Source organism: Gymnoscopelus microlampas (assembly GCF_963454915.1).
Source record: "Gymnoscopelus microlampas genome assembly, chromosome: 10".
Lineage (NCBI taxonomy): Eukaryota > Metazoa > Chordata > Actinopteri > Myctophiformes > Myctophidae > Gymnoscopelus > Gymnoscopelus microlampas.
This window is the reverse complement of record NC_139947.1, coordinates 5,276,767-5,303,697: the sequence shown is the minus strand read 5'-3', so window position 1 is coordinate 5,303,697 and position 26,931 is coordinate 5,276,767. Positions and strand designations below refer to the sequence as shown.

At 41.7% G+C, this 26,931-nt stretch overlaps 2 protein-coding genes across 3 annotated transcripts in view; both read left to right on the top strand.

The window, feature by feature from the left end:
• LOC311052793 (glycerol-3-phosphate dehydrogenase [NAD(+)], cytoplasmic) overlaps positions 1-26,931 on the top strand; it is a 346,962-nt gene that overhangs the window by 228,012 nt on the left and 92,019 nt on the right. The window lies entirely within an intron of this gene.
• LOC311054425 (minor histocompatibility antigen H13-like) lies at positions 981-26,398 on the top strand. 2 transcript variants are annotated; one of them, XM_084070387.1, is made up of 13 exons: positions 981-1,386; positions 6,869-6,901; positions 9,345-9,443; positions 10,827-10,909; positions 12,578-12,666; positions 14,193-14,278; positions 15,062-15,187; positions 15,443-15,500; positions 15,677-15,760; positions 17,433-17,469; positions 17,618-17,720; positions 17,870-17,955; positions 23,543-26,398. In XM_084070387.1, exons 1-13 carry the CDS (start codon positions 1,189-1,191, stop codon positions 23,637-23,639), a joined length of 1,179 nt encoding a protein of 392 aa, XP_083926513.1. In that variant the 5' UTR covers positions 981-1,188; the 3' UTR covers positions 23,640-26,398. The 2 variants fall into 2 exon arrangements, with proteins under 2 accessions (XP_083926513.1, XP_083926514.1); XM_084070388.1 differs by lacking the exon at positions 6,869-6,901.

Here is a 26,931-nt window from a genome sequence, read left to right as displayed (position 1 = left end):
GAGCTTGTAGATCTGCTATTTTCAAATAGGTTGTTTAACGGGCGAATGGCTCGCTTCTTTTGGGCTTGTTTTTCTGCCCTGGCCCCTGAACTGTCATATCATGACAGTCATGGTACAACTTGTTCCTGGTTTTGGAAATATCTCCATTACATCCATATAAAGGTTCAGATTTCAAATATAAAGTCCTGACCCCCCGGTCATGGATGTAACAAGTTGAAACGCTTTGGTCTAAGTACCCGTAATCCGTATTGTTCAATAAAAAGCATTTTAATCCTATGGAAAAAAAGCATTTTAATTTTCTCATAGTTATAGTGTATCAGATTGCAATACACCTCCCAACCGATGGGGTCGCGTGGTTGAAAGCATATGAAGGACATTTTGAGAAAATGGACACCGATCGGATTAAAATGCTTTTTGTTGAACAATACGGAAGATACGGGTACTTAGACCTGGGCGTTTTAACTTGTAACATCCATGGCCATGGGGTCATGACTTTATATTTGAAATCTGAACGTTTATGTAGATGTGCGGGTTGTAAATGGAAAAATCTCCAAAACCAGGAAAAATTTGCGCCATGACGCTCGTGACCAACGAGCGTCATGATGTGAACCATGGCTAGTTTTCCTAGAGCAGGGGTCTTGTATATAAAATTGTGTTTCAGATACACTTTTGCTGCTCTTTTTTCCCTCTACAACTCTTTGCCAAAAATAGCCGATCTACGAGCTCACAACGCCTCGCGCTGCGAGGCGTTGTGAGCTTGTAGATCTGCTAATTTTGGCTTTAAGTTCTCCTCATAAAAAGGGATGCTAGGGTTCAAGTGCCTAATGTAAAAATAAAAAATAAATCATATCACACAAAGATTTGGCGGCCCCCCTGTATTAACTCTGAGGACCCCTTAGGGGTCGCGGACCCCCTGTTGAAGACCCCTGTGACCTAGAGCAGCTGGTTGCTTGTTTCTCTCGCAAAACCTGGCAACACGGCAGTGCAGTTCAGTTCCTCCTCACACACAGCTTTAAGTAAACGTGGCCTTAAAAAACAACACCGGAGAACAACACCAGTGCAGTTAGTCATTTTAACCCATATTCCAAACCTAAAAACCTACTAAACGGACACCACCTCCCTGACCGAACCACCGATCGTCCGAACCGAACCACCGATCGTCGGAACCGAACCGAACCTTCCACCATCATGGCGGAGGTGGACCCGGCAGCGGCAGCGGTAGCGGTGAACGCCACGGTGAACGGCACCGAGGCTGCGGTGAACGGCACCGCGCGGTTCGTGGCCAGCGCGGAGGGCACGGCGCTGGCGTACGGCAGCCTGGTGGTCATGGCCCTGCTGCCCATCTTCTTCGGGGCGCTGCGCTCCGTCACCTGCTCCAAGTCCAAGGTATAATATACCGATGAAACGAACCCCCCCCAGACATAACAGAACCCCGGGACTGAAATAAGAATACAAAGAGGAAAGGAAAACCCTAACCGGGAAAAAAAACTCTAACCGGTTTTCAATTATTATTTTTGGTATTATTATTTTTGGTATTATTATTTTTGGTATTATTTTTTTTATTTTTGTTATTTTTTGTAAACCCGGTTCCAAAACAAGAAAAAAAAGAGAGAAAAGAAAACCCTAACCGAGACGAGAAAGACCGTCCGAACCGGTTTGGTTTTTCTTGTCCCGGTTCGGGTTTTTTTGGGGGGGCAAATCAAGAAAAAAATGGGACCCAAAAAACACCGAACCGAACCGGGACAAGAAAATAGCAGATGTACAAGCTCACAGTCGTGAAAGCTGTTGCAGATGTACAAGCAACCCGCTTGCCTTGCACATCTGCTATTTTTGGCACGCGCGACACCGGCTTACGTCGTTGTATAAGACATGAGGCTTAAAATTGGTTTAATAAACGTCGTAGGGTGATGTAGATACATAAAACGTCTCTAGATATATCAACACGCTTAAATAGGAAGGGTTCACGTTGATATTTCCTGTTCACGTTGATATTAACTCAATTTATTAATTGAGGGTTAAATATTGTCATTTAAGTTCATGTTTTATTTAGGGATAACTCGCGTTGAAAAAGGCATACATGTCAGTTTTTCAGGAATACAAATAATGATATTGATTAAAGTTGTCATGTATGTTACACAATGGAGTAGACAGCTGTGTGTGATGTTAATAACATCACAGTACAGCTGTTGCTCCTCACAGGTTGTAAACTGTAACTTATTTAACTTTTTTTTTTAATTATTATTATTATTTTTACTGTTATTTTTTCATAACAAGCACAGCTGTTGCAGGTTGTAAACAACAATGAATAAAGTGTTATTTCTTTGTTAAATACAGCAGATCTGTGATGCATTGCTATATAGACATAGAGTGTTTGTTCAGTAACAGGGGTCTCCTGTCTATCCAGCTCTTTAGCAAACAACAAAAAACATATTTTCAGTTAGGGATACTGGTTTTATCTAATCAGCAGAGAGAGAGAGCTCATACAAGATAATCAATTGAAATAGGCTCTGAGCTTAACGGTAGTTCATTTCCCTGTGATTGCTTTGTTTGATAGGTTCTGCATCAGAGTTGAACCGGAAACACAGTATTAGACACCTTCATGTTTCTGTTTCAAATCTGCTGCCGAGCCAATCAAATGAAGCTTTCGGCAAAATTAACCTGAACAGGACATTTTGGGGATGATGCCAAGTTTGGGAGACCTGGGCCTACAGTTATGCACAAATCTATTGGAAGTGATGAAACAAACAAGGTGATACATTGATTATCTTTCTGAGGGCTCTCTCTCCTTATTGGTTAAAATTGGTATCCTGACCTGACCCTATTAAAGAGCTGGAGAGAGACGGGGAGATCTTCCTGTTACTGAACAGACCCAACGCTACAGCTGTCATACTCTCACAACTGTAATGTAATGTTAACATAAGATTAGATAACCTCACGCCAGAGAGCTCACTGTGTAACCATGTGCTGTGTGAGCATGTGGGTTTAGGTCCACTAAAAGCATTGATTCTCAAACTTTCTTTTACATTTTCAAGGACCCCCCCAGTTTAATAAGCATCCGGCCACGGCCCCCCAATTTGAGACCATATTTATCTCCTAAGGACCCCAATCTAACCCTGTAAAATAATCCTCAGTGTTAATTTGAACTCAGGGGAGTGTTGACTTTTAAAAGAAGGCCGATGCAAAATCAAAAGGTTGGTGAAAGGTGGTGCGTAGGTCAAACAAATGTTCAGAAAGGGATCTTTGATATAAAATAAAAAAAAGCCGTCTTGCAAACTTGAAAAGAAAAACCTCTTTATTAAGTCGATGTTTCAGTTGTTAGATCTGTGCGGGACGTCTTTCTTTGATATTCGATTATCAAAGGTCCCTTTCTGAACTCTGAGAGTGTTCAAATGGAAGGGTTCCATTTGAACCCTCTCAGAGTTACACATCCATACAGATGTAGTACATTTGTAGTTGTGGTTCCCCCGGATTGGATGTTGAGAAGCAGTGACGTGTAGACTTAGGAAGAGCAGCGTATTGCCCATGTGCTTTAGGCATATTCAAATGGTACACAGTGTGACTGTGTGGTCTAGGTACACATGCGCAGTGTGCTGATCATGTGGTTTAGGTAGTAGATGTGAGACTGAGACTGAGAGTGCATCATTTCCTCATGATGATGAGAGACTGAATGATGGTGTGCTTCTTTCTGGTTGGACAGCAGCATACCATGATGACGCAGGGGGTGTTGAACTTGTGAGCTTTTGGTTTCAAACCACAGCAGCACCCTGCATGCTCGTTTTAGTGGGAGTCAGTGAAAGTGCTGCACTTATCTGTACCGCCGTCTTCATACCTCTATCTCCCCTAAGAACCTGCAAAACATAAAATCACACAGCTCGCATTCTGAATTATCGTTGCTGTCAGGCAGAAACCTTGTATCTCAATATTTCAACTTTTTATGTTTTTTTCGTAATAGGCTCTATCTATGCACAGCAGCCATATTGGAAAGAAATTGGGCCTCTTCTTACTTCCTTCACAGGTGTTACCAATGATACTAATGAAGGCTCTGTTCCATTCTGGTCAGGGTGCTGATATCGTGCATGTTGGCTCACTAGAAACACCCCTTATGGTGGGTGTGTAACTCTGAGAGTGTACAAATGGAACCAAATGGACCGCCTTAATTAGTATCATTGGTAACACCTGTGAAAGGAAGTAAGGAAGGGGCCCAATTCATTCCCAATATGGCTGCTGTGCATAGAGCCTATTTGAATGCCCTGCTTCTTCACACAAGGCTGTTGCGCAAAAGTATCGAAACTAGTTGATGTGCAAGCTCACAACACGTCACGATGCAAAACATTGTGAGGTTGTAGGTGAGCGTTTTTAGCTGTTTTCAAACGTTTTGAAAGTGAAGATTAAAGTGGTGTGTCTGTGGGTTTTACAATATTGAACCAATGAAAAGTATTAGTATACTTTCAGGATATGGTTTTGGACATACAGTGAAAGGTTTCCACGACAGCGACAATATATAATATTCAACTTGATGTTTTAGATGAGGTATTGCCAATGCCAACCTGCTTGCCTTCGGTAAACATCTGTCTCCCATTTAACTGTACAATGACAGCAAGAGATGGAACACTAAGCTTCTTCCATACAAGTGTTCACAGAACTGCCTCCTTTAAGTCTCCTCTGCCAGGTTTGTGCTCATAAATAAGTCATAAACAGGGCGAGTTTGCAGAACATGACTTAAGAACTATGATGTTCCGCTACGGGGTGATGTGATGGACAGACACTGTAGCTTTCCATTCATCAGTAGTGATATTAAGTGCTTACAGCAGAGCAGAGAACCTTGGACAAGTCAGCAGTTATATTCACATTCACTTCACGTGGTGCCTAATCTGAGCTAACATGTTTGGTGTGATGCCAGCAGCATATCCGATGGCTACTGAACAATGCTGGCACTCTGCTTTCGTCTTGAGGGCCTTTCACACTTGAACCAACTTAAAGCACTATACATATAACTGTTCAGATACAGTTATATAACTGTTCAAAAAATAGCAGATCTACAAGCTCATAGCGCGGCACTCAGTGCCGCGCTATGAGCTTGTATATCTGCTATTTTTGAATAGCCAAAGTATAAAATAAGGGTTAGTGGTTAAAATCTAAAATGACAGATGCTGTCCTGGTTTTAATGGGTTAAAATTGTTCTTCTAACGCAAGTGGATGGATGTCACTCTGCCATCTACTTGTAATTGGATTTTTTAAAAAGCGGCATCTATTTATAGTTCCAGTTAATAGTGCTCGGTGTGAAGGGCCCATTAAACACTTTTTTTTGTGTCTTCTCCTAGTCCTTTAATCTCATCGACTCATTCAGAGAAATGAGTCACCTAAACATCTTTCATACAGGCTTTTTAAATCGCTTAAGAGTGCTGCAGTACTAATCACTCTCTTGGTGGCTAAGATGCATGCGTTCCAAACTCTCTGCCATGCTGTTGTTGAATTATTGACTCCTGTCAGCTACAATTAACAATTTTGGGCACTCGCATCCAGAGTGACTTATTAAGTACAAGATCTGAGTGAATGGAATAGCCAACAACCGACCGACAGGTTAAATGGTCATGTACTGTAAATAGAGTTCAAAGAAAACTGTCAAGTACTACAAATGATGAACTTGGATATCGGTGCTGTCGGCTAGAAACCTCTTACCTCTTTTAACTTTTCGTGTTTTTTTCCCCGTAAATTAACGCCCTACTTGATCATACTAATCATACTGCAACGTCACACCAAACCATCAAAAGTAGCAGATCTGCAAGCTCGAGCTTGTAGATCTGCTACTTTTGATAGTTTTGAATTTGAATCCTGAATTTGAATCCTGTAAAGTAACAGTTTTGAACAGAACATATGAGGTTTCCACCCGGCAGAGACTTGGGGTGCGTTCGGATATACAGCACTGAGCGCACCGGCCAATACAAACTACCGTAATAGGCGAGTGCGCTCCGGTGCGCAATTTCCGAACGCACCCTATATCAGGTCTGCCTCTGCGGTCACCATTTCATACACCTGTGTACGCACACACATAAAGGTTGTTCCCCCATCTCATGGTCTTCACTTTAGAAGCAGGTCTACACTAAAATAAAGATGATATTTAAGTTTCCTGAATGAGGCCCATTGTGGTCGGCGGTTAACTGTCTGCACCTCACACCCCCAATTAGGCAACGAGCAGTGAGTGAGTACAGTTGCAACACTAGGAGGAGTGCTAGGGGGTGAGAAAGTCCGAGGAGGTGAGTGCTAGGGGGTGAGGAGGAATTGGAAGAGGTGAGTCCTAGGGGGTGAGGTCGAAAGAGGTGAGTGCTAGGGGGTGAGGTAGTCTTAAGAGGTGATGTAGAGTCTGAAGAGGTGAGTGCTAGGGGGTGAGATAGTCTGAAGAGGTGAATGCTAGGGGGTGAGATAGTCTGAAGAGGTGAGTGCTAGGGGGTGAGATAGTCTGAAGAGGTGAGTGCTAGGGGGTGAGGTAGAGTCTGAAGAGGTGAGTGCTAGGGGGTGAGGTAGAGTCTGAAGAGGTGAGTGCTAGGGGGTGAGGTAGAGTCTGAAGAGGTGAGTGCTAGGGGGTGAGGTAGAGTCTGAAGAGGTGAGTGCTAGGGGGTGAGGTAGAGTCTGAAGAGGTGAGTGCTAGGGGGTGAGGTAGAGTCTGAAGAGGTGAGTGCTAGGGGTTGAGATAGTCTTGGTAACAAACAGACAGGACCAATTACAATAAAAACTTATATTTACTAAGGTAATGAGGTGAACCATGCCCTAATGTTTCCACATGTAGTTCCTTTTTTACCCTTTCCTACCTGTCCTGATCCCTCTCCTTCTCTTTGTTTGTCTGTCCTTCCATTCATCTGTCTATCTGTAGGCCTTGGGAGATGGTTCGGATTCTAAGTACAGAGTGAGTATTAGAGCAAGCACTGTTTAAACTAAAATCACAGCTTGGGTTTATTAACCAGCCCGTTAAAATCTCACGTCTACAATTATAATGAACACCACGTTTGGGTGTCTTGGGTCTTATAACTGTTATATTCACAAGTCTGATTACCGTAAAGAAAAAGACAAAGAGAAAACATGTAGCTACAGTATGTTGTTGAATAGGCTCTATGCACAGCAGCCATATTGGGAATGAATTGGGCCCCTTCCGTACTTCCTTCACAGGTGTTACCAAAGGTTACTAATTAAGGCTCTGTTCCATTTAGTGTGGCGTAGTGGTTGTCTTAATTTCGAGGACCGCCATTACTCTGAGAGTGTACAAATGACTCTCAGAGTTACACACCCACCATAAGGGGCCATTTGGGAACCAAAATGGAGTGTTTCTAGTGAGCCAACATGCACGATATCAGCACCCTGACCAGAATGGAACAGAGCCTTCATTAGTATCATTGGTAACACCTGTGAAGGAAGTAAGAAGAAGCCCAATTTCTTTCCAATATGGCTGCTGTGCATAGAGCCAATTGTATCGGTAGACCTGCCCACTATTTCACAATGGCAGTATTGACTTGTGAGTGAATATCTGCATTGTTGCAACAGGATAACCTCTTATTTAAAAAAAAAAAGATTTCAGCCTGATTGCTAAACAAACCTGTCCAGTAGCTGCCTGTGTTCTTGTGTCATGCTGCAGAAAAAAAATGCACATTCTTTATTTCACCTTTTTATTTTACCAGGTCTAGTCCCATTGAGATTCAGCGTCTCTGTTATACAAGGCAGTGCTGGCCGAGACTGCAGCATAGAAAGCTTCACATAAAATAAACATAAAACGGCAACATAAAAATCCACATGTAATAATAACGCTTAAAAAGAACGTAAACCAAAAACAGTACAAGGGGATTTAGCGGCATACAGTATCAGGAACAGGAGGAATAATACATACAGTCATTGTCCTTGTTATCGATGATTAAAAACACCCAATAGATTTAGGAGTAACATAAATATGAAGGCAGTTCATAACTTCATTGTGATAACTCCAAAAATAGAATTGTGTGAATAGAAACAAAACAAGCGCATGCCAAGTTGCCAACCTTCAGTGACACCGGTGGCAAGAGTTACAACAGTGAATGAAGTGAGCTTAAATGGACTGCCAACCGCCAAGTTAATCAGCTGCCCGTGTACGTCAGTGTGTTGCAGACACTTCACTTATACAGTGCTCAGATGCCCACTTTTAAGTGATGCATTTAAGCCTCTCGAGTGTCTCTGCCTAAACCAGCTGGATGCCGCGATGCATCATGATGGCCGGTTGTGCTTATAGATAAGATAGATAATGTATGGTTCAGGTGGAGTGGTGGTTGATGGTCATTCAGTGTTGCATAGCTATCATTTGTTGTGTGCAGCAGCTACTAGAGAAACAGTCATTTTGAAGAACGGGTGCACATTCTACCACACCTTTCTCTACTTAATACTATTATTGCTACTTTCCTTTCCTCTCATATGTTTCTCCACGCTCCGTCCCTCCCTATCCTCCTCCTTCACCTTTCTTTTCATCTACTCTCCTCTCCTCTCTTGTCTCCTGTAGTGACCTAGTTCTCCTCCCAGAGGAGCAATGGTGGATGTTGTTAGTAGAGTTTTCAAGGTTGAACAACAGGGTGGTTTTAGACCCTATATACTTAAAGGGAGGGTAAGTGATATTTTTGGGTTAAAACAAAAAGTATTTTGTTAAAAGGTTAAAGCACTATATTCTGATAGTACTCATTGCTATAGAGTGTTTGTTCAGTAACAGGAGTCTCCCCGTCTCTCCAGCTCTTTAATAAACAGAAAATACATTTTCTGGTAGGTGTCAAAATCTCAGCCAATCAGGAGAAAGTACCCATTTTTAAGCTTCATTTTTATAGTGTTCCAGTTCCAATTTTGTCTTCTCATTTCTTAGTGTCATCACTTCCAATTTCACTTGTTTAATCTATATCCTGATTGAGTTCTCTATCCCGATTGGATAAAATTGGAAATGAAACTGAAACTGAAACGAAAATGCATTTTCTGTTTTATAAAGAGCTGGAGAGACAAGGAGACTCCTTTTACTGAACAAACACTCTATAGCAATGAGTACTATCACAATATAGAGCTATTTAACACTTATTTTAACCAAAGAAAATCACTTACCCTACCTTTAGACAACGTGGCACGTTGTGAGCTTGTAGATCGGCTATTTTTGGCGAAGAAATTTGGTGTAGACTGGAAAAAAGCGATCCAAGTACAGAGCCAACTCGGGTCCAGTTTTCCGAGTCCAGACTCTAGAGGGTTTAAGTGGTTAAAGTGCGGCCTCCTGAGCTGATGTATATTACTGTGTATCATTACTAAACACTAAGATTCCTCTCTATTACCCCTCTCTCTCTCTCTCTCTCTCTCTCTAGAATGCATCAGACATGCCAGAGACTATAACCAGCAGAGATGCTGCCAGGTTTCCTATCATAGCCAGCTGCACTCTGTTTGGCCTCTATCTGTTCTTCAAGGTAAGAGACACACACACACCCACCACCCCTCAGGGGTATAAGTACTGTAACAGTGACTTTGTCATTTTTGTCTTCGGCATATAAGTTGTTGCAAGCCTCTTACGGCCAAATTATGAACACTAGACCATACCCGCGTCGGGGGATATGAGCACCCAAAGTATGATTTTCGGGACGCACACGCTTGTTTCACGCACATGATTTGGCAGCCAGCAACCACAAACGTGCATGCGCATGTACGTGACTGCGCATGCATGCGTACATACGTGGCTGCGCGTGCATGCATGCGCACGTATGTGGCTGCGCATGCATGCGCACTTGGCCACGCGCAGTAATGTCGAAAACCCCGGGCCGTAGAGTTAAACAGAGGTTCGGAAAAAGGCTATTAAACGGCTCGAATTTGGTTAAAGTGAAAAAACGGGCGTCGGTGTTCCGTGCACATGCTGATGGTCAATGGCTGTGTGCAAGTACAGATCAATTGCTCCAGGCACTGAGGAGAAGCGGGCAGAAGAGCTTTTGGGGCCGCACGCACAGAGCTTTGTAGAATTATACGATGATGTCCTCAGCTGCCAAAAACAAGTAGAATGCACCTATATCCTTGCTCTGAGATGGCTGGTATTTAATGACCGTTGTCATGAAAGCTTCCTCTAAACCAGTGGTTCTCAAACCTTTTAATTTCAAGGACCATCAAAACTCTGAGAGTGTACAAATGGAACCAAATGGACCCGTTAGGGTCCATTTGGTTCCATTTGTACACTCTCGGAGTTACAGACTTGTAAGGGTCCATTTGGAACCCCCTCAAGGAACCATGAGGGTACCTGGACCCCACTTTAAGAGCCATTGCTCTAAACGAGAATCAAAGGTGCGGGCCACGCGAAGAAGAAAAACGGATAAACACAACAACATCTGGTGTGTTAGTTGAATGATGTGAATAGATTCCGTTACAGAGATGAAACATGCAGGGTTTGACACAGGAATGATTTTACATCCTCACCAAGGGTGTAAAATGTTTGGATAATGTCTTTTGTTATAAGGTCAAGTATTTTATGGTGCTACGGTATGTGAAGTCCTTTATAGGCTTAGCAGCCATTCAGAAGGTGTGACGTGGTTTCTGTAACAAGTCCTGTTGTGTGATGCAAGCAACGAGCAGAAGGGAACCCGACAGAAAGGTTGAGTCTGGTGGGAAGGATTTGTAATCTGGCTTTTTCTGTAAATGTGACGATATCCTCATTGAGAGCAGAGTGTTCCTGAGAGAGAGAAACACACACACACACACACACACACACACACACACACACACACACACACACACACACACACACACACACACACACACACACACACACGGAGAAGGTACTGTGTTAATGTGTTATCGTTTGTGTCCAGGTCTTTTCTCAGGAATACATCAACCTGCTGCTGTCTATCTACTTCTTTGTTCTGGGAATCCTCGCTCTGTCTCACACCATGAGGTAACACACACACACACACACACACACACACGCACTAATGGGTGGTGTAGCTCAGTAGCTAGAGCGGCCGTCTGTGCGTGGGTTCGTTCAATCCCTGGCTCTTCCTGGCTTTGTGCCCTTGAGTAACACACTGAACACCTAATGCCTGATATGATGCAACTCACTCAGGTGTGCCTCATGCGCCTTAAAGGACGACTTTATCCATTTTCATTTCATCTTCATATAATTGGTCCTCACTAATGCTCATGATAAAATGAAGAAAAAAAAAAACGTACTCAGTCTGTGTCTCAGAGGAGGGCTGTGGACACTTCAGAAACCCGCCAATGAGCATTGGTGTGGACCATTTATGTGAAGATGGGTTGAAAATGGGTGAAGTTGTCCTTTAAGGCCTGGCTGTCAGTGTACACGCCTTGTACCATATGCAAAACATTCTGGTGCAAAAGACAAAACATTCATTTGTTTATTTATACGGATCTCCATTAGCTGACGCCTTAACATCTGCTAGTCTTCCTGGGGCCAAGACATTAATATACATAACAGAAAATAATTCAATCATAGTGTATCACAAAAGAATACTAAAAACAAGTATCACATAAAAAGAGACCAACAGGGATACAACAGATATAAAAAAAAAGTAGCACTATCAATCTGGTATGTAAGATTTATTTCTGTGTTTTGCGTGTACGTTATTATGCTGCGTTCACACGGGCAGATACAAAGATACAGGCTACCATTGATTTTCAATGGAAGCCAGCGACATGAAGATACAAAGATACATCTGGGTTCTGGCGTTTGCTGCTACAAATTCAAGTTGAGCTGGGTTCAACTTCCAGACGCAAAGATACAAAACTACAACTGTAGCTCCGATGACGCAGCACGCTTGATGACGCCAACGACCATGTTGAGCAACACAGATACAAAGTGATAGAGAGACAAATATGCTGTGTATGTTTGTATCTTTGTATCTGCCCGTGTGAACGCAGCATTGGAAGTCCCAAGTTTCCCCTTTTAAAACAGGCTTCTTCTTTGGTGTTACGAATCTTACTTGGAAGACAATAGGCTCCATGCACAGCAGCCATATTGGGAATGAATTGGGCCCCTTCCTTACTTCCTTCACAGGTGTTACCAATAATACTAATTAGGGCTCTGTTCCATTTAGTGTAGCACAGTGGTTGTCTTATTTTCAAGGACTCCCATAACTCTGAGAGTGTACACACACACACACACACACACACACACACACACACACACACACACACACACACACACACACACACACACACACACACACACACACACACACCATAAGGGGCCATTTGGGAACCAAAATGGAGTGTTTCTAGTGACTGAGCCAACATGCACGATATCAGCACCCTGACCAGAATGGAACAGAGCCTTCATTAGTATCATTGATAACACCTGTGAAGGAAGTAAGAAGAGGCCCAATTTCTTTCCAATATGGCTGCTGTGCATAGAGCCTATTCCATACATGTGGTTAGTACCTTGCATGGTTGCCTCCACCATCAGTGTGAATGCACAGGTCATTTACCATAGCATGAAGTGTGTATATGAATGCATGTTCAGTAAAAAAGAAACCTGCTTTTTCCTTTCTTTCCCTCTTTTTTTCCCTCCCTCCATCTTTCCCCTCTCTCTCTCTCTCTCCTCCAGTCCTCTGATGACCAGAATCTTTCCAGCCAACCTGCCCAACAAACAGTATCAGCTGTTATTCACACAGGGCAGTGGTGAGGCCAAGGAAGGTAACGCCACCACAATACTATTATTTACTCTCAACCGTTTTAATTCAAGGACCCCCGGTTAGTTTTGCATTAGGCCACGGACCCCCGATTGATAGAAAAAAATGTTTTAATCTCTGGGACTCCAATCTACACCGTGAAATCCTCTGTTCTAATTGAACTCAGATACTGTACAAAATGGAACCAAATTGACCCGTCCCATGTTTCGGCTTTTTTTGAAGCCATCAATATCAATAGTCAGTAGTGAAGCCATGTGTGTTTGTTTAACTTTTTTAACGTCTTCTTAACTGTCTTTTAGCTGACCTTTGATCTGAATTGTATTCATTTCACTATTTTATTATTATTGTTTTTAGCGGCGCTAGCCGCTCTATACCTTTAGGTATAGAGCGGATATTAGCCCTCTATGCCTGGCTTTTGCGTCAACGTTCTGATTGGTCAGGTGCGTCAACGTTCTGATTGGTCAGGTGCGTCAACGTTCTGATTGGTCAGGTGCGCCAAAGTTGTGATTGGTCACTATTCATGACATCACTATGATGTCATGAATATAGAATTCGATGTCTATATAAACGATGACAATGACTTCATCTTATTATTCATTTGGCTAAAGTCTCCGTCTAGGTAAGTTATTTAAAGTTAATATGACGAATAGAAAGAGAAAGATACAAGAACAGATGAAGGGTGAATGTATAGAAAGTCTGAGTTCGGGACCCAGTCATCCGTTATGACAGAATGGTTTGATAGAGACGATCGAGAATCCAAGAGTCCGTTAAGGTTCTGATTGGTCAGGCCCGTCAAGGTTCTGATTGGTCAGGCCCGTCAAGGTTCTGATTGGTCAGGCCCGTCAAGGTTGTGATTTGTCAGGCAAGGGGACTATTCATGACATCACTATGATGTCAAGGTTTATTTTTTATTTCCTCATGTTTTTTTTTGTATATATTTTTATTTGGCTAAAGTCTCCTTCTAGGTAAGTTATTTAAAGTTAGATCCTCAATTTAACTTTATCTGTCGTCGACGCTCTGATTGGTCAGACCCGTCAACAAAGTGATTGGTCAAGCTTCACATGACACATGGCTATAAACACATTATAAACACATATCGATGACATAATGTATTCAAAGGCGCCGCTACCTTCACACAGGGTGTGATTTTTTTAGCACACATAGCACTTTGAGATTTGTTTCAAATATAAAGTGCGTTACAAATAAAATGTATAATTATTAAATATCAGCCATTATGCTTCCTGATTTTTAACCCATTCAGACCTGGAACGCATCTGTGTCACTTTAGATTTCTTTGAAAAATCTTGATTTTTTTTTGTTAATGTTAGGATTTAGAAAACATTTTTAAGAATCGCCTCAGGTCTTAATGGGTTAATCACCTTCATTAGGGAAGAATATTGACATGCCCAATATTTTTGGGCATTTCAATATTCTTTATATTCATATTCATTATAGGCCAAAGTTTTCAAACATTTAAAAAAGTAGCACCTCTACAAGTAGTCCGTCTGTCTCTCTTGTCTGTTTGTTCAGAGATTGTCAACTATGAGTTCGACACCAAGGACCTGATCTGTCTCATCATCAGCAGTGTGGTTGGAGTCTGGTACCTCCTCAAGAAGGTACCGACATCTTATTGGTCAATATACATATACAGCAGTGGTTCTCAACCTGTGGGCCCCCAAATAATTGGCAAAACACTAATATTTGAATAATATGACGTTAAAAATAAAATAAATTCAGTAATAACAATTTCATGGTATTTTATTTCTTTAAAACCTTGAAAAGATGTGTTTTCATTGTGACCCCGATAAATAGGACCTTAACCCATTAAGACCGGGAAAAAATAGCAGATATACAAGCTCATAGCTATGAGCATGCAGATCTTTTTGAAAAATCTTTGAATATATACTTTGTAACTCAAATCTTTGCTTCTGGGGGTCCCTGGAACAAACTATTTTACAAATGTTCACTTTAAAGAAATATATATTCAAAGATTTGTACAAATTTTCAAGATTATTCCAAAATAGCCAAAGAAATCTTAAAATGACACGGATGCGTTCCCGGTCTTAATCGATTAAAGTATATTACATTAGTTCCACTGATCCAAGCCAGAGCACAATCGATTGATCATGAACGCGCTCTGAAAATGTACATGGCCCACCCATCCGATCACTTAACTGGTTAAGTGGTCAGCTGGGTGGGCCGCAAATGCTCTCGAGATTTTCAAGTTGGCCTTTACCCAGAAAAGGTCCAGAACCGCTGATAGACAGTATAATGTGTTTATTTTACTCAGTATATCAACATGTAGGTCATGTAAGCTGACAGTATTGTTCTGATAGCCAATGAGTTGACAGCATTGTTCTGATAGCCAATGAGCTGACAGCATTGTTGTGATGTCACAGCACTGGGTGGCCAACAACCTGTTTGGTTTGGCGTTCGCGTTGAACGGAGTGGAACTGCTTCACCTGAACAACGTCAGTACCGGCTGCATCCTGCTGGGAGGGCTGTTCGTCTACGATGTCTTCTGGGTGAGCAAAGAACGCACGCACACATCGTATATTTATATACTGTATATATATATAGCGTTCTATTCTTCAAAAAGCGGGTTATCATTCATTTATAGCATCATGCTAGCTATGGTGTTCTCTTGTAGTTTTCTAAGCCAAATGTATTCAGGTAAAGGGGGTACGGTACTCGTTGGAATCATAAATCATGGAAAGACGTGCTGAAACCAAGACAGTTTGAGAGCCGGTGCCTTAGTATGTCTGTCTTTCTGTTGCTAGGTGTTTGGAACCAACGTCATGGTAACCGTGGCCAAGTCCTTTGAGGCCCCAATCAAATGTAAGTGTGTGTGTGTGTGTGTGTGTGTGTGTGTGTGTGAGAGATTTTATGTGTGCATTGTGGACTTTTATTTGCCAATATATGACTAACAAACCCCTCTGTCCCTCTCTGTGTCTTTGTCTCTCACTGTCTCATTCTGTCTGTCTCTCTCCCTCTCTCTCCCGCTCTCCCTCCAGTGGTGTTTCCTCAGGATCTATTAGAGAGGGGTCTGGATGCCAGTAACTTTGCCATGCTCGGTCTGGGAGACATCGTCATTCCAGGTAACATAATGCACAGCATTGACATTAGGGCTTGGGCGATTGGACGAATATATTGGCAATATAGTCGGCGATTGGATGAGTCCAATCGTCGGTTGTTTTTATTACATTCTGCAAATATAGCCTAATTAACCCATTGAGACCTGAAGCCATGTCTACTAAATCTCAACAGTATTCTGAAAAACGTATGTTTCTATATCAGTGGTGCTCAATCTTTTTCATGTCAAGGACCCCCAAAATTATATGTATTTGGCCGCGGACCCCCATCAAAATATTTTGTTCCAGGGACCCCCAGAAGCAAAGATTTGAGTTAAAAATGTTCGCTTTAAAAATTAGGGATGTCCGATATTATCGGCCTCCCGATATTATCGGCCGATATTAGCATAAAAATTGATATCGGGAAAATATCGGTATCGGTTTTTGAAAAAAAAAAAATATATATATATTTTTTTGCTTTATAAATAAATTACAGGAGTTCTTACTGTATATGGTGTGTGTGATATGAAATTTGAGCTTACCCTAATCACAATAATCCCCGCATATATCGGTATCGGTTGATATCGGTATCGGTAATTAAGAGTTGGACAATATCGGTATATCGGTTATCGGTAAAAAAGCCAATATCGGACAACCCTATTAAAAATATATATATTCAGAAGATTTGCACACATTTTCACGATTTTTCAAAAATAGCAGATCTACAAGCTCGTAGCGCGGCACTCGGTGCCGCGCTACGAGCTTGTATATCTGCTATTTTTGAATAGCCCAAAGTGTAAAATAATGCTTTTTAGCTCAAATCTAAAAATGACACAGTTCCAGGTCTTAATGGGTTAACCTCTAAAGCGCCATACAAAGCGTGTACGAAATGCAAATCAATCTGGGCCATATTACACACGTTCCTCTTTAGTGGTTGCTGCCCTAGGTGCAGTATTTGCGCTGCTGAAAAGCAACCATTCACAAATTAAATCCTATTTGAATTCTAGACAAAAACTGCATGAGCATTTTAATAGCATATTTATGAGTGACAGATCAACTGCGTTTAGACAAACTTGCATCGTTTGGTGCAGGCCCTGGTACGGAAAGGAGTGGAGGAGAGAGAGGTTAGCTTTTGGTTTCCTAGTTGCCTCATTATCAGCTAAAGTTTGAGAACAAAACCTTGTTTCTATACAGGGTGCAAAGCCTCGCTGCGCAATGCAAGCTTGACGACGTATGTCCCCTGTCTTAACCCATTAAGACCTGGAACTGTGGCATTATTTTACACTTTTGGCTATTCAAAAATAGCAGATATACAAGCTCATAGCGCGGCACCGAGTACCGCGCTATGAGCTTGTAGATCTGCTATTTTTGAAAAATCGTGAAAATATGTGCAAATCTTTGAATATATATATTTTTAAAGGGAACATTTTTAACTCAAATCTTTGCTTCTGGGGGGTCCCTGAAACAAAATATTTTGATGGGGGTCCGCGGCCAAATACATATAATTTTGGGGGTCGTTGACATGAAAAAGATTGAGCACCACTGATATAGAAACATACGTTTTTCAGAAAACTGTTGAGATTTAGGAGACACGTAGAATCGGCTTCAGGTCTCAATGGGTTAATGGGTTAATATTATCGTGTGTGTTTAATATTTGTGTGTGTGTGTGTGTGTGTGTGTGTGTGTGTGTGTTTTCTAGGTATCTTCATTGCTCTGTTGCTGCGCTTTGATGTCAGGTGAGTGTTTCAGTGTTGCTGTTTACAGTAGCGTTTCTGTGTAGTGAACTCAATACTCTGACTATACACTCAAAATAAATATGTATCACATTCCTTTTGTCTCTGTCTCTCCCTTTCTCTCTCTCTCTCTGTCTTTCTCTCTCTCCAGTCTAAAGAAGAACAGTAGAACATATTTCTATGCCAGTTTCTTGGCGTATATCTTCGGTTTGGGTCTCACCATCTTCATCATGCACACCTTCAAACACGCACAGGTAACTGTCTGTCTCTTTAAGTCTGTCAACCTTTGTCTGTCTGCCTATGTCTGTCATCGTATTTTGTTTTCCCACAACTGTGTCTCTCAGTCTGCTCTGTTGTACCTGTTCTCTAACCTGTCTGTCTCTCCACCCTGTCTGTCTCTCAGCCTGCTCTGTTGTACCTGGTTCCAGCCTGTATTGGGTTCCCATGCCTGGTTGCTCTCATCAGAGGCGAACTCACTGAAATGTTCAGGTAGGTCATCATGATCATCATCGTAATAATAATAATAATAGGTAGCTTAGAGTTGTACATAGTTGAGATGTGTTTGCAACACCGTCTGGTGGACAGATTTGCAGACCAATACAGACATGTCAGGCAAGACAGACTCATTGCAATAGTTTCACCTTCACCGCTTATCAAAAATAGCAGATCTACAAGCTCACAGGTTGTGGCATTGTAGATCTATTTTTGTCAAACGTTCACCGAAGAATAGAGACTCCAGGATTCATGTGTTTAACAACAACAACGAGAAAATGGACCCTTCGCTAAGCCCCACCCACTCCACTCAGTGACTGGTGGTGCGAAGTTAGTCACACCCAGGCCTGGCAGCGCCTGGCAATATCTGCTTCTCACCCATTGACTTGCATGTTAAATGATGGCTTTTCCCCTTAAAAATAATCGATCATTTCAGGAGCTTCAAAATCTCTTCTAAATCTAGTCAACAAGGCCTGCAGTAGGCTATGCACTGGACAAATGTGCATGACATTATTTCAATAAACTAAAAACATGGGAAATGTTAAGAGGGAGTAATAGCCATGGATACACGACGGTCGACTGTCACGACCGTCATGGATGAACTTCAACCTGGTGTTTGCACTTTCTCCATTTATGGCCCGTACATCTACATAAACGTTCGTATTTCAAATATAAAGTGCTTATCCCATGGCCACGGATGTTACATTTATGTACGGGCTCTCAGAAGTACCCGTATCATCCGTATTGTTCAATAAAAAAAAAAACATTTTAATCTGATCGGTGGCCATTTTCTCCATATGCTTTCAACTGAGCGACCCTATCGGTTGGTAGGTGTATTGCACTCTTATACATTATGAGAAAATGGCCACTGATCGGATTAAAATGCTTTCTATTGAACAATACAGAATATACGGGTACTTTTGAGAGTCCCGTGCATAATTGTAACATCCGTGGCCATGGGGTAAGCACTTTATATTTGAAATCTGAACGTTTACATAGATGTACGGACCATAAATGGAGAAAGTGCAAACACCAGGTTGAAGTTGATCCATGACTGTAACAGGAGTTTTCATGTACCGCAGGGTAAGACTGCAGTAGCAGTTAATAAATAGACGAACAAATGAATTAATATACGTGCGGACCCGAATCCGAAACAGGCAGCGATGTGATTCTGAATTGTGTTACGATTACGGTGATTAGCCTATTATTGACACCACCGAGTGGAGGAGTGAGTCGTGTAACTTTCCTGACGTTAAGCTGTGTATGTGTTCAAAAACACAGCCAGTTAGCCTTGCAGTTTAAGTGCAGATTTCAGCTTGGGAAAAGCAGCCTCCAAGGGGTTTGGGGTTCATAGTCACCATTGCGTTATCATGGTATTCCTATTCTTGCTATTATGTTGCAAATGATTGTGTGTGTGTGCGGGCGAAATAACATTGACAGCTATGGTAGGTGACGAAAGCTTGCCAGACCTATGCCCGGCTAACAACGGTTGCTAAGCTGGCATTGGACAATCGCTTTTGGGGTGGGGTTTAGCGAAGGCCAGGGCCCATTAGCATTTATTTGATCAACACAGAATTCCCATGCGCCAAGTCTATTCCAGACAGGGAATTTAGTAAATATGGGAATATGAGGGGATTTTTTTTCAAATGCACAAGCTATTCACCAACTTTAAATCTGTTTCATTTGATTTGTTGACTCACATACATTGATGGTTGTTAAAAAAACAGTACGTAACTGAGTGTGTACCAGTGGAACTAAACAGGTCCATTTGGTTCCATTTGTACACTCTCAGAGTTGTCGAGGTCGTTGAAATAAAAAAGTCTGAAAAGCGCTGTGTTAAATCATGGCGGGGGTAGTTGCTTGTCCGCCCGACTCTCGTTGACACCTCAGTGCATTATTTGCTCCAGTTTGCCTCCCAGTGGGTTGAATCTGCCAGCAGGAATTGCTGCACTAAGAAAGTGTCAATTAGGGGTTGTGTTCCCCTAATTACAGAAGGCATTCTGTAATAACAGAAGGTATTTTATGAGCGGAGAGGTGCTTTGGATATCATGCGCTCGCATGCAGTTGAACCGATCGACCTCTGTTGTGCTTGGCCCTGGACTGCTGGCGTAGCGGTCCCGGCACCGAGGCTCAATGTAGCCTGAAAGCGCGTCGCTGCATGTTGCTCCCCTTCTCGCTTTCCATTTCCTGTCAGCCTACTGTCCTGTCAAATAAAGGCATAAAAGCCCCCCCCCCCCAAAAAAAAAAATCTTAAAAAACTAAACAAAAAGCCTGCTGTGCTCGAATGTCCTGTCATCTGTCCATATCAGTGCAAATTGCAAATCTGGTGCTGCTGCCAGCTCAAAAGGCATTCCCTGTGGCTCGCTTTTGGCCTTTCCTTATTTACATATACAAATGTGGCGATAAATGCTGCTGTGGAGTAACTAATGCCAATAGGCATGCTGTTACCTGATTGGTCCATTCAGCTACAGCTAGAACGAATGGCAGGTTTCCCGGTTGAAAAGAGGACGGGAACGGAGAGAAGTAGAAAAAATAGAGTAGAAATCCAGACATTTCACATCTTCCTTCTCTCCTCTTCTCTTTTTTCTTTCTTCTCTTCTTCCTTGTGTTTAATGAAGACTAACAGCTTCTCTCCTTCTTTTCTTTCCTTATGTTTCATTTCTCACCGTCTGTTTTTTCATTCTTTTGTTTGTTTTTTCTTTTTATCCATCACTTTCTTTCTTCCTTCCTATCTTTATCTCTCTCTCTAACTCTTTCTCTCTCTCTCTAACTCTCTCTCTGTTCCTAAATCTCTGTTTCTAATTCTCTCTCTCTCTATAACTCTTTATCTAACTCTCGCTCTCACTCTAACTCTATCTGTCTCTCTCTCTCTATAACTCTTTATCTATCTCTCTCTCTCTAACTCACCCTGGGTGTAATATTAGTTATGAGTCATCACAGGAAGTACTCCCTGGTTCTCCCAGGCTGACTTCCTACCCAACGGTCAGTGGTTCTCCCGCCAGCCTGGCTAGCTCCATGGATACCGTCTCTATGGCGACCGGCTCCTCCTCCTCCCCGCGCCGCCGTCGCATACAACCCACCTCCATGTAGAGGCCCCGCCCCCTCCCTCCGTAGGCCCCGCCCCTATTCCTCATATGGGCAGGTAAACGGCCCGTTAACAAAACTAGAGACATCCCTCGCTGTCTGTCTGTCTGTCTGTCATCCTTCTGTCTATAGTGTCAAATGACACCAGAGCCTCTCTCAGCTGTCTTACTGTCTGTCTCTCCTAAACTGTCTCCCTCTCAGCTTTCCTATTGCGTGTCTCTAGGCCTGTCACAATTATTACATAATAATCGTCTAATCTCAATTATTTGAGATCGAAATTATTTTTGCATAATCGTCATAATGGTTTCCATGTTGAAAAATGTTCACACATTTTCAAATATTAAAAAAAAGCAGAAATAGCTAATCTACAAGCTTTGTGATGTGTTGTAAGCTTGTAGATCAGCTATTTCTGCTATTTTTTTACATATTATATGTATATGTATATAACATTATTAAATATGTCAATAATATGTCAATTAGCAATTTTTGATTACGAAGCCTAAAAGGCTTCATATAGAACCCTAAACTCATTGAGTGCCAGAATTGCCAGAATTATATAGAAATATGTTGTCCCAGTGCCAGATTCTTTTTAAAAGTAAAAAAAAAGTGCTTAGGAAGCGAGATTTTTTTTTTACAATTTTTTTCAAAAACACGTCAAACACGTCATTGGCACCCAGCGCCATAGCTGTAAAAACCTGTGAAACACGTTAATGGCACTTTAACAGACGACGTCACGCTGATAAGAACCAGTATGCGTGCAACCAGTATGCGCGCAATGAATCCCATTCTGTCAGGTCTCGTTAGGACGTGCCTCACCAGCCAACACACAAGAGGGGGTTGGGGTGTGCTGAAACCAGCGCACCCCGAAACAACAGGTTGATAATTGATTGCGTGAAACAATCACCTGTGCGTCCAGTCTCAATGTTGGTAAACAAATAATTGGTCTATGTTCCAGTGTTCAACGCCAACCACAATTAAATCGTTAATCGCAATTATTTGAGTGACAATTAATCGTCAACTTAAATTTGTAATTGTGACAGCCCTATGTGTCTCTCCTACACTGTCTCCCTTTCAGTTTACCTGCTGTCTGTCTCTCCTACACTGTCTCCTTCTCAGCTTTCATAATGTTTGTCTCTCCTACACTGTCTACCTCTCAGCTTTGCTATCTGTCTGCCCCCTGGTAGGGTTCCAATTATTTCTCGCGTCCTGAAACAAAGTAGAAGTAAAACATGAAACTTGTGATGGTGCAGACAGACGCGTTCACTCACATCAACAAGAATAGGCCCTATGCACAGCAGCCATATTGGAAAGAAATTGGGCCTCATCTTACTTCCTTTCACAGGTGTTACCAATGATGCTAATGAAGCCTCTGTTCCATTCTGGTCAGGGTGCTGATATCGTGCATGTTGGCTCTCTAGAAACACTCCATTTTGGTTCCCAAATAGCCTCGTATGGTGGGTGTGTAACTCTGAGAGTGTACAAATGTACCAAATGTTCCATTTGTACACTCTCAGAGTTATGGGGGCCCAATTCATTCCCAATATGGCTGCTGTGCATAGAGCCTTCTGATGTGACTTCTGCTGACATGGCAATATGAACGTCTACAAAGAATGGAACGCTTCTGAAAATGGTCTTATCTTGTGATGGTGGGCGACCTGGTCTGTTGCTTGTGCATTATTTTTGTTTTACTTTATCCCGGTATATTCACTGTTTTTTTTTAAGCAATGGCCTGCTTCACATTCAATACAATCACAGTCTTAAAAGACCAATCATTATGCAGAAAACCACACCGCCAACGTGTATAATGAGTTGATTATTGAAGGGTGATGGTTACAGAAGGGTAATGGAGGTCAGCTTTATTTTTAAACTTAATTTTCACTTGATCCTTTTCCAACAAAACTGTTCAAACATGTTTTTTTCACTGTCTATTAATTGATGTACTAAATATAATGAATGGTTCCCTACAGTGTGGGGGGTTTTCTAGGGTGCTATTATCACACCCTAACTAAACAAGAACAACCTAGATACTGTGACCAACAAATATAGACCAAGCTTCCTTTACTGAAATACCTGAAATAGGTTTATCTATAAACGGCTGCATAGCAACCTATTACTTCACAAGCTGTGTTGTGTATGAATCTGGTTTTAGAGTTAACCACAGCACTGAAACAGCCCTTGTGAAAGTACTGTAGTTAATTATCTAAACCGCATGAACCCTAGAGTCCCTATTCTGGGGTGAACATTCGGCAAAAATAGCCGCTGGCAGCGCCAGTGGATTTTTATTGGGGGTGGATACAGCCTACCGATAATACGCATGAGAACATAATAGTGTGTATGTTTGTGCACAGCCCATGACAATATTGTGTGCGAATTCTATCTGCTTCACAGGAACAAAAATTTGGTTCACTTTTTGGAAAGAAACAAAATGATTGATCTTGATATATTAAATAAAATGTGATGTTTTTCTCCACTTCCGCTCCTCTCCTCTCCTCTCCTCTAGGTATGAGGAGACTGGACCAGAGACAGAAACGGAGGAGACAGAAGAGACAGAATCCAAAGAAGAGTCATCAGAGCCATCAGAGAAGAAGGACCAATAGAAACCCTCGCTGCTCCCCCCCCTCCTTCTACTTCTCCTCTTGACCCAATCATTTCACTGAATTTCTTCAGCCTTTTTCTCTTTTTGTTGCTAAGGGGAGGGACTTGTCTTTGTCACTAGGGGGTGGGACTTGTCTTTGTCGCTAGAAGGAGGGGCTTGCTTTGTCGCTTCCCCCCCCCCCCCCCCCTTTTTTCCTTCTCCTATCTCTCTGGGAAACCATGGTAACGGTCCCCACAGCTTCTGTTGGGCCGAGGATGGATGGTGATTGGTTAACGCAGGTTGACAAAACGGATTCTAACTTCCTGTTTTCCCCATACAGGAACAGGAAGTGAGGTGGTTGTTGTTTTTTAAAATACTGGTTCTCAACGGTCGGATACGGGTCCAAATGGACTCTTGACGGGTCTGTAACTCTGAGAGTGTACATTTGTGCGCTCTCAGAGTTCAATTGTCACTGAGGATTCTACAGTGTAAATTTGGGTTCCAGAGGTAAAAAAATCATATCAAAAACCTTGAACTTGGAAAAAGGTTGAGAATCACTGTTTTAAAAAACAAACAAACGCACAAAGTGAGACTTTTGAGTCTAAGCTGGGTGGGTTTTACTCCCTACGGCTGGTTAATCTGTTCTACCAGTTTCTACTGGCTTAAACTAGAATGGAAACCAGCAGTCCCTCAGTACCGGAGTATAGAACCACAGTATCTAGAAACCAGTTTCAAATCCTCGCTGTGTTTTTTACATTCTGTTTTAGAAACCTTGGATTGAAATATCACTGGTAACATGAAGCAAGGCTCCTGAAGTATTTGGCCAGTAGGTTTTAGGTCTGTCTTTGACCTTTTGACCTTCCACTACCTGCTTCGCTCAGTCATTCAAACGATACAAAGCAAAACGGTAGTAGGGATTCTTTGGTGCGATGGCCTCTGGAATCGGAACTCTACCCATTAAGACCGGGGACGCATCTGCGTCTCATTTTAAGATTTCTTTGGGCTATTCAAAAATAGCAGATCTACAAGCTCATAGCGCGGCACCGAGTGCCGCACTACGAGATTGTAGATCTGCTATTTTTTTTAAATCTTGAAAAAATATTTTCCAGATGTTTTTCAAAAAAACTGTTGAGATTTAGAACATTTTCAAGAATCGCCTCAGGTCTTAATGGGTTAAACAAACCCACGTTAATCAGTCTATTTCATTTCAATCTTAACTGCTCCTGGATCAGTTTGAGTCCAGGGTTTATCTTTGCACTCTTGTCTTTAGTGTAACTGTTAAGATTTTACCTGCTTTTGACTTTTTCCCTGTAAAAGAACCAGAACTTCAGACATAACAAGTCTTGTCACACAGCCAAAAATACATAGTATTATCTTTGCTAAAGATCTGTTAGTCAGTGGTGCAAATGCATGCTAATCTGACACCCAATCAGCATGCTGCATTTGAGTTACCGTAGGGGTGGAACACGTTCATACAGTTGTTCCAATTAAACACCTTCACCTTAAACAATTCGAACAGTTTAGTTAATTTTTCAAAAAGCAGATAACAGAGCGCCATTTGTACATTTTCCAGAGTTACAGACCCGGCCGTAAAGGGGCCATTTTGTTCAATTTATTGTTGAAAGGCTATTTTTTGAAAACTTTACAAAATTGTTCGTCTAGTTTCGAAATAATTAGAATTGTTCTGTGGGTCAGTGGTTAAATAGATTATTATTCCGGCCAATGTTCTAATGGCTGAGAAGCATTTAGTTAGGAGGGATTATTGAACAGAAGTGGTGGAGTGATTGTTCAGTCTGTTCTATCCACCTCCTTCCATTCAGCACCTCAACTTATACTTGGAATGTCTAGCTGTGAATGTGAATCAGAGGCCTTTCCCTTTTTAGGAAGACAAGTACGAAAGTTAAAAAGAACGCTACAACGACTTTATTTAAAATTGAAAAGGGACCAAATGTTTCCTCTGAGCTCAGCTTTGCTTTGTTTTTTGTTCCGTTATCAAACCATTTGTTTTTAATGGTTTTAAAGTATATTCTTCTCTGTCTGGAGGTACTGGTCTCTTAAGCCTCGCTTGCACGTAGTTGCGCGTGTGCTGTGTCGAAAATAGCAGATCTACAAGGTCAGATACGTGTCGTGCTGCGACGCGTTCTAAAGCTTGTAGATCGGTTCTTTTCGGCGTCCGACACGCAACTAAGTTTGAATCAGCCTTTTAGACGAATCTCCTCCTGTTGTATTTTACTTCCTGTCTCTGTACGGTTCTCTCTTCCTCTTCCTTGTTGTAACGCTGAAACGCCATTGGTGCTAAAAAGCCACGAGGGAGGGGGCCGGGCGGGACGTCCGCCTTTCTCGTCCAATGAGCTGCGAGGAGAGAAGCGAGGACTCTCTTGAGGTTACAGACGTGACTGATCTCTGATCAGAGAGAGTAACGTTAATGTGAATGGCATTTGGATCATCGGTTGGTTAGCGGACTGGATTGACTGGTTGAATTCCAGACCTGTGTTATTAATCTTGATGTTATTGATATTAACGTTTTATTATATTGACAAGATGGATTTTTTTTTTTTTTTTTTTGTATTTTGATGTAAAAATAAAGAGAGGATCATCTTAAGTTTTGGTGTACTCTAGTCGCCAGGTCTTATTTGAAAAGGAACTGTTCTTCAAAACCTGATTTCTTACTTTATTCTCCCGTTGTATTTGTGTGGGAGCCCGACGTGGCCTCAACTGTATTTAATTTTATTTGCAAAATAAACGTTTTGGTGCTTTGATCACCATATAGGGAAGCATTAATCTGGATTTGTCTCATTGCTTTTTAAGTCTTATTTAAGTCTTGACATTACATCTAGTCCCCAGTGGTAGTGAACATGAAGAATAGGCTCTTCTGATCTATATAAAGGTATGGTAACTGATATTTTGTGGTTAAAACAAAAAGTTTTATGTTAAAAGGTTAAAGCACTATATTCTGATAGTAATCATTAGTGTTTAATTGTGTGGCTTTTAGGCCAGATATGACAACAAAAAAAAACGTATACACAAAGAAATGACTGATGATGACTGATACCAATAATCAAAATAAATAATGTATTATGGACAAAATACGCCATATTTAATATTTTATACTCACACTTTGTTACAAAATAGTGGAAATGGTAGATCTACAAGCTCACAACGTGTAACAATGCGACACGTGAGCTTGTAGATCTACGATTTCCACTATTTTTAGAAAATGTTTAAAAATGTACGACTAATCTCAAATAATTGCGATTAGACGATTATGTAATAATTAGGCTCTATGCACAGCAGCCATATTGGGAATGAATTGG

What these genes read in the sequence shown, in the direction of transcription:
- LOC311054425 (XM_084070387.1), top strand. Translation starts at nt 1,189, where the DNA reads ATGGCGGAGGTGGACCCGGCAGCGGCAGCGGTAGCGGTGAACGCCACG. An exon ending in TCACCTGCTCCAAGTCCAAG is followed by an intron (nt 1,387 to 6,868) that starts GTATAATATACC and finishes GTCTATCTGTAG; the next exon opens with GCCTTGGGAGATGGTTCGGA. An exon ending in GAACTCACTGAAATGTTCAG is followed by an intron (nt 17,956 to 23,542) that starts GTAGGTCATCAT and finishes CCTCTCCTCTAG; the next exon opens with GTATGAGGAGACTGGACCAG.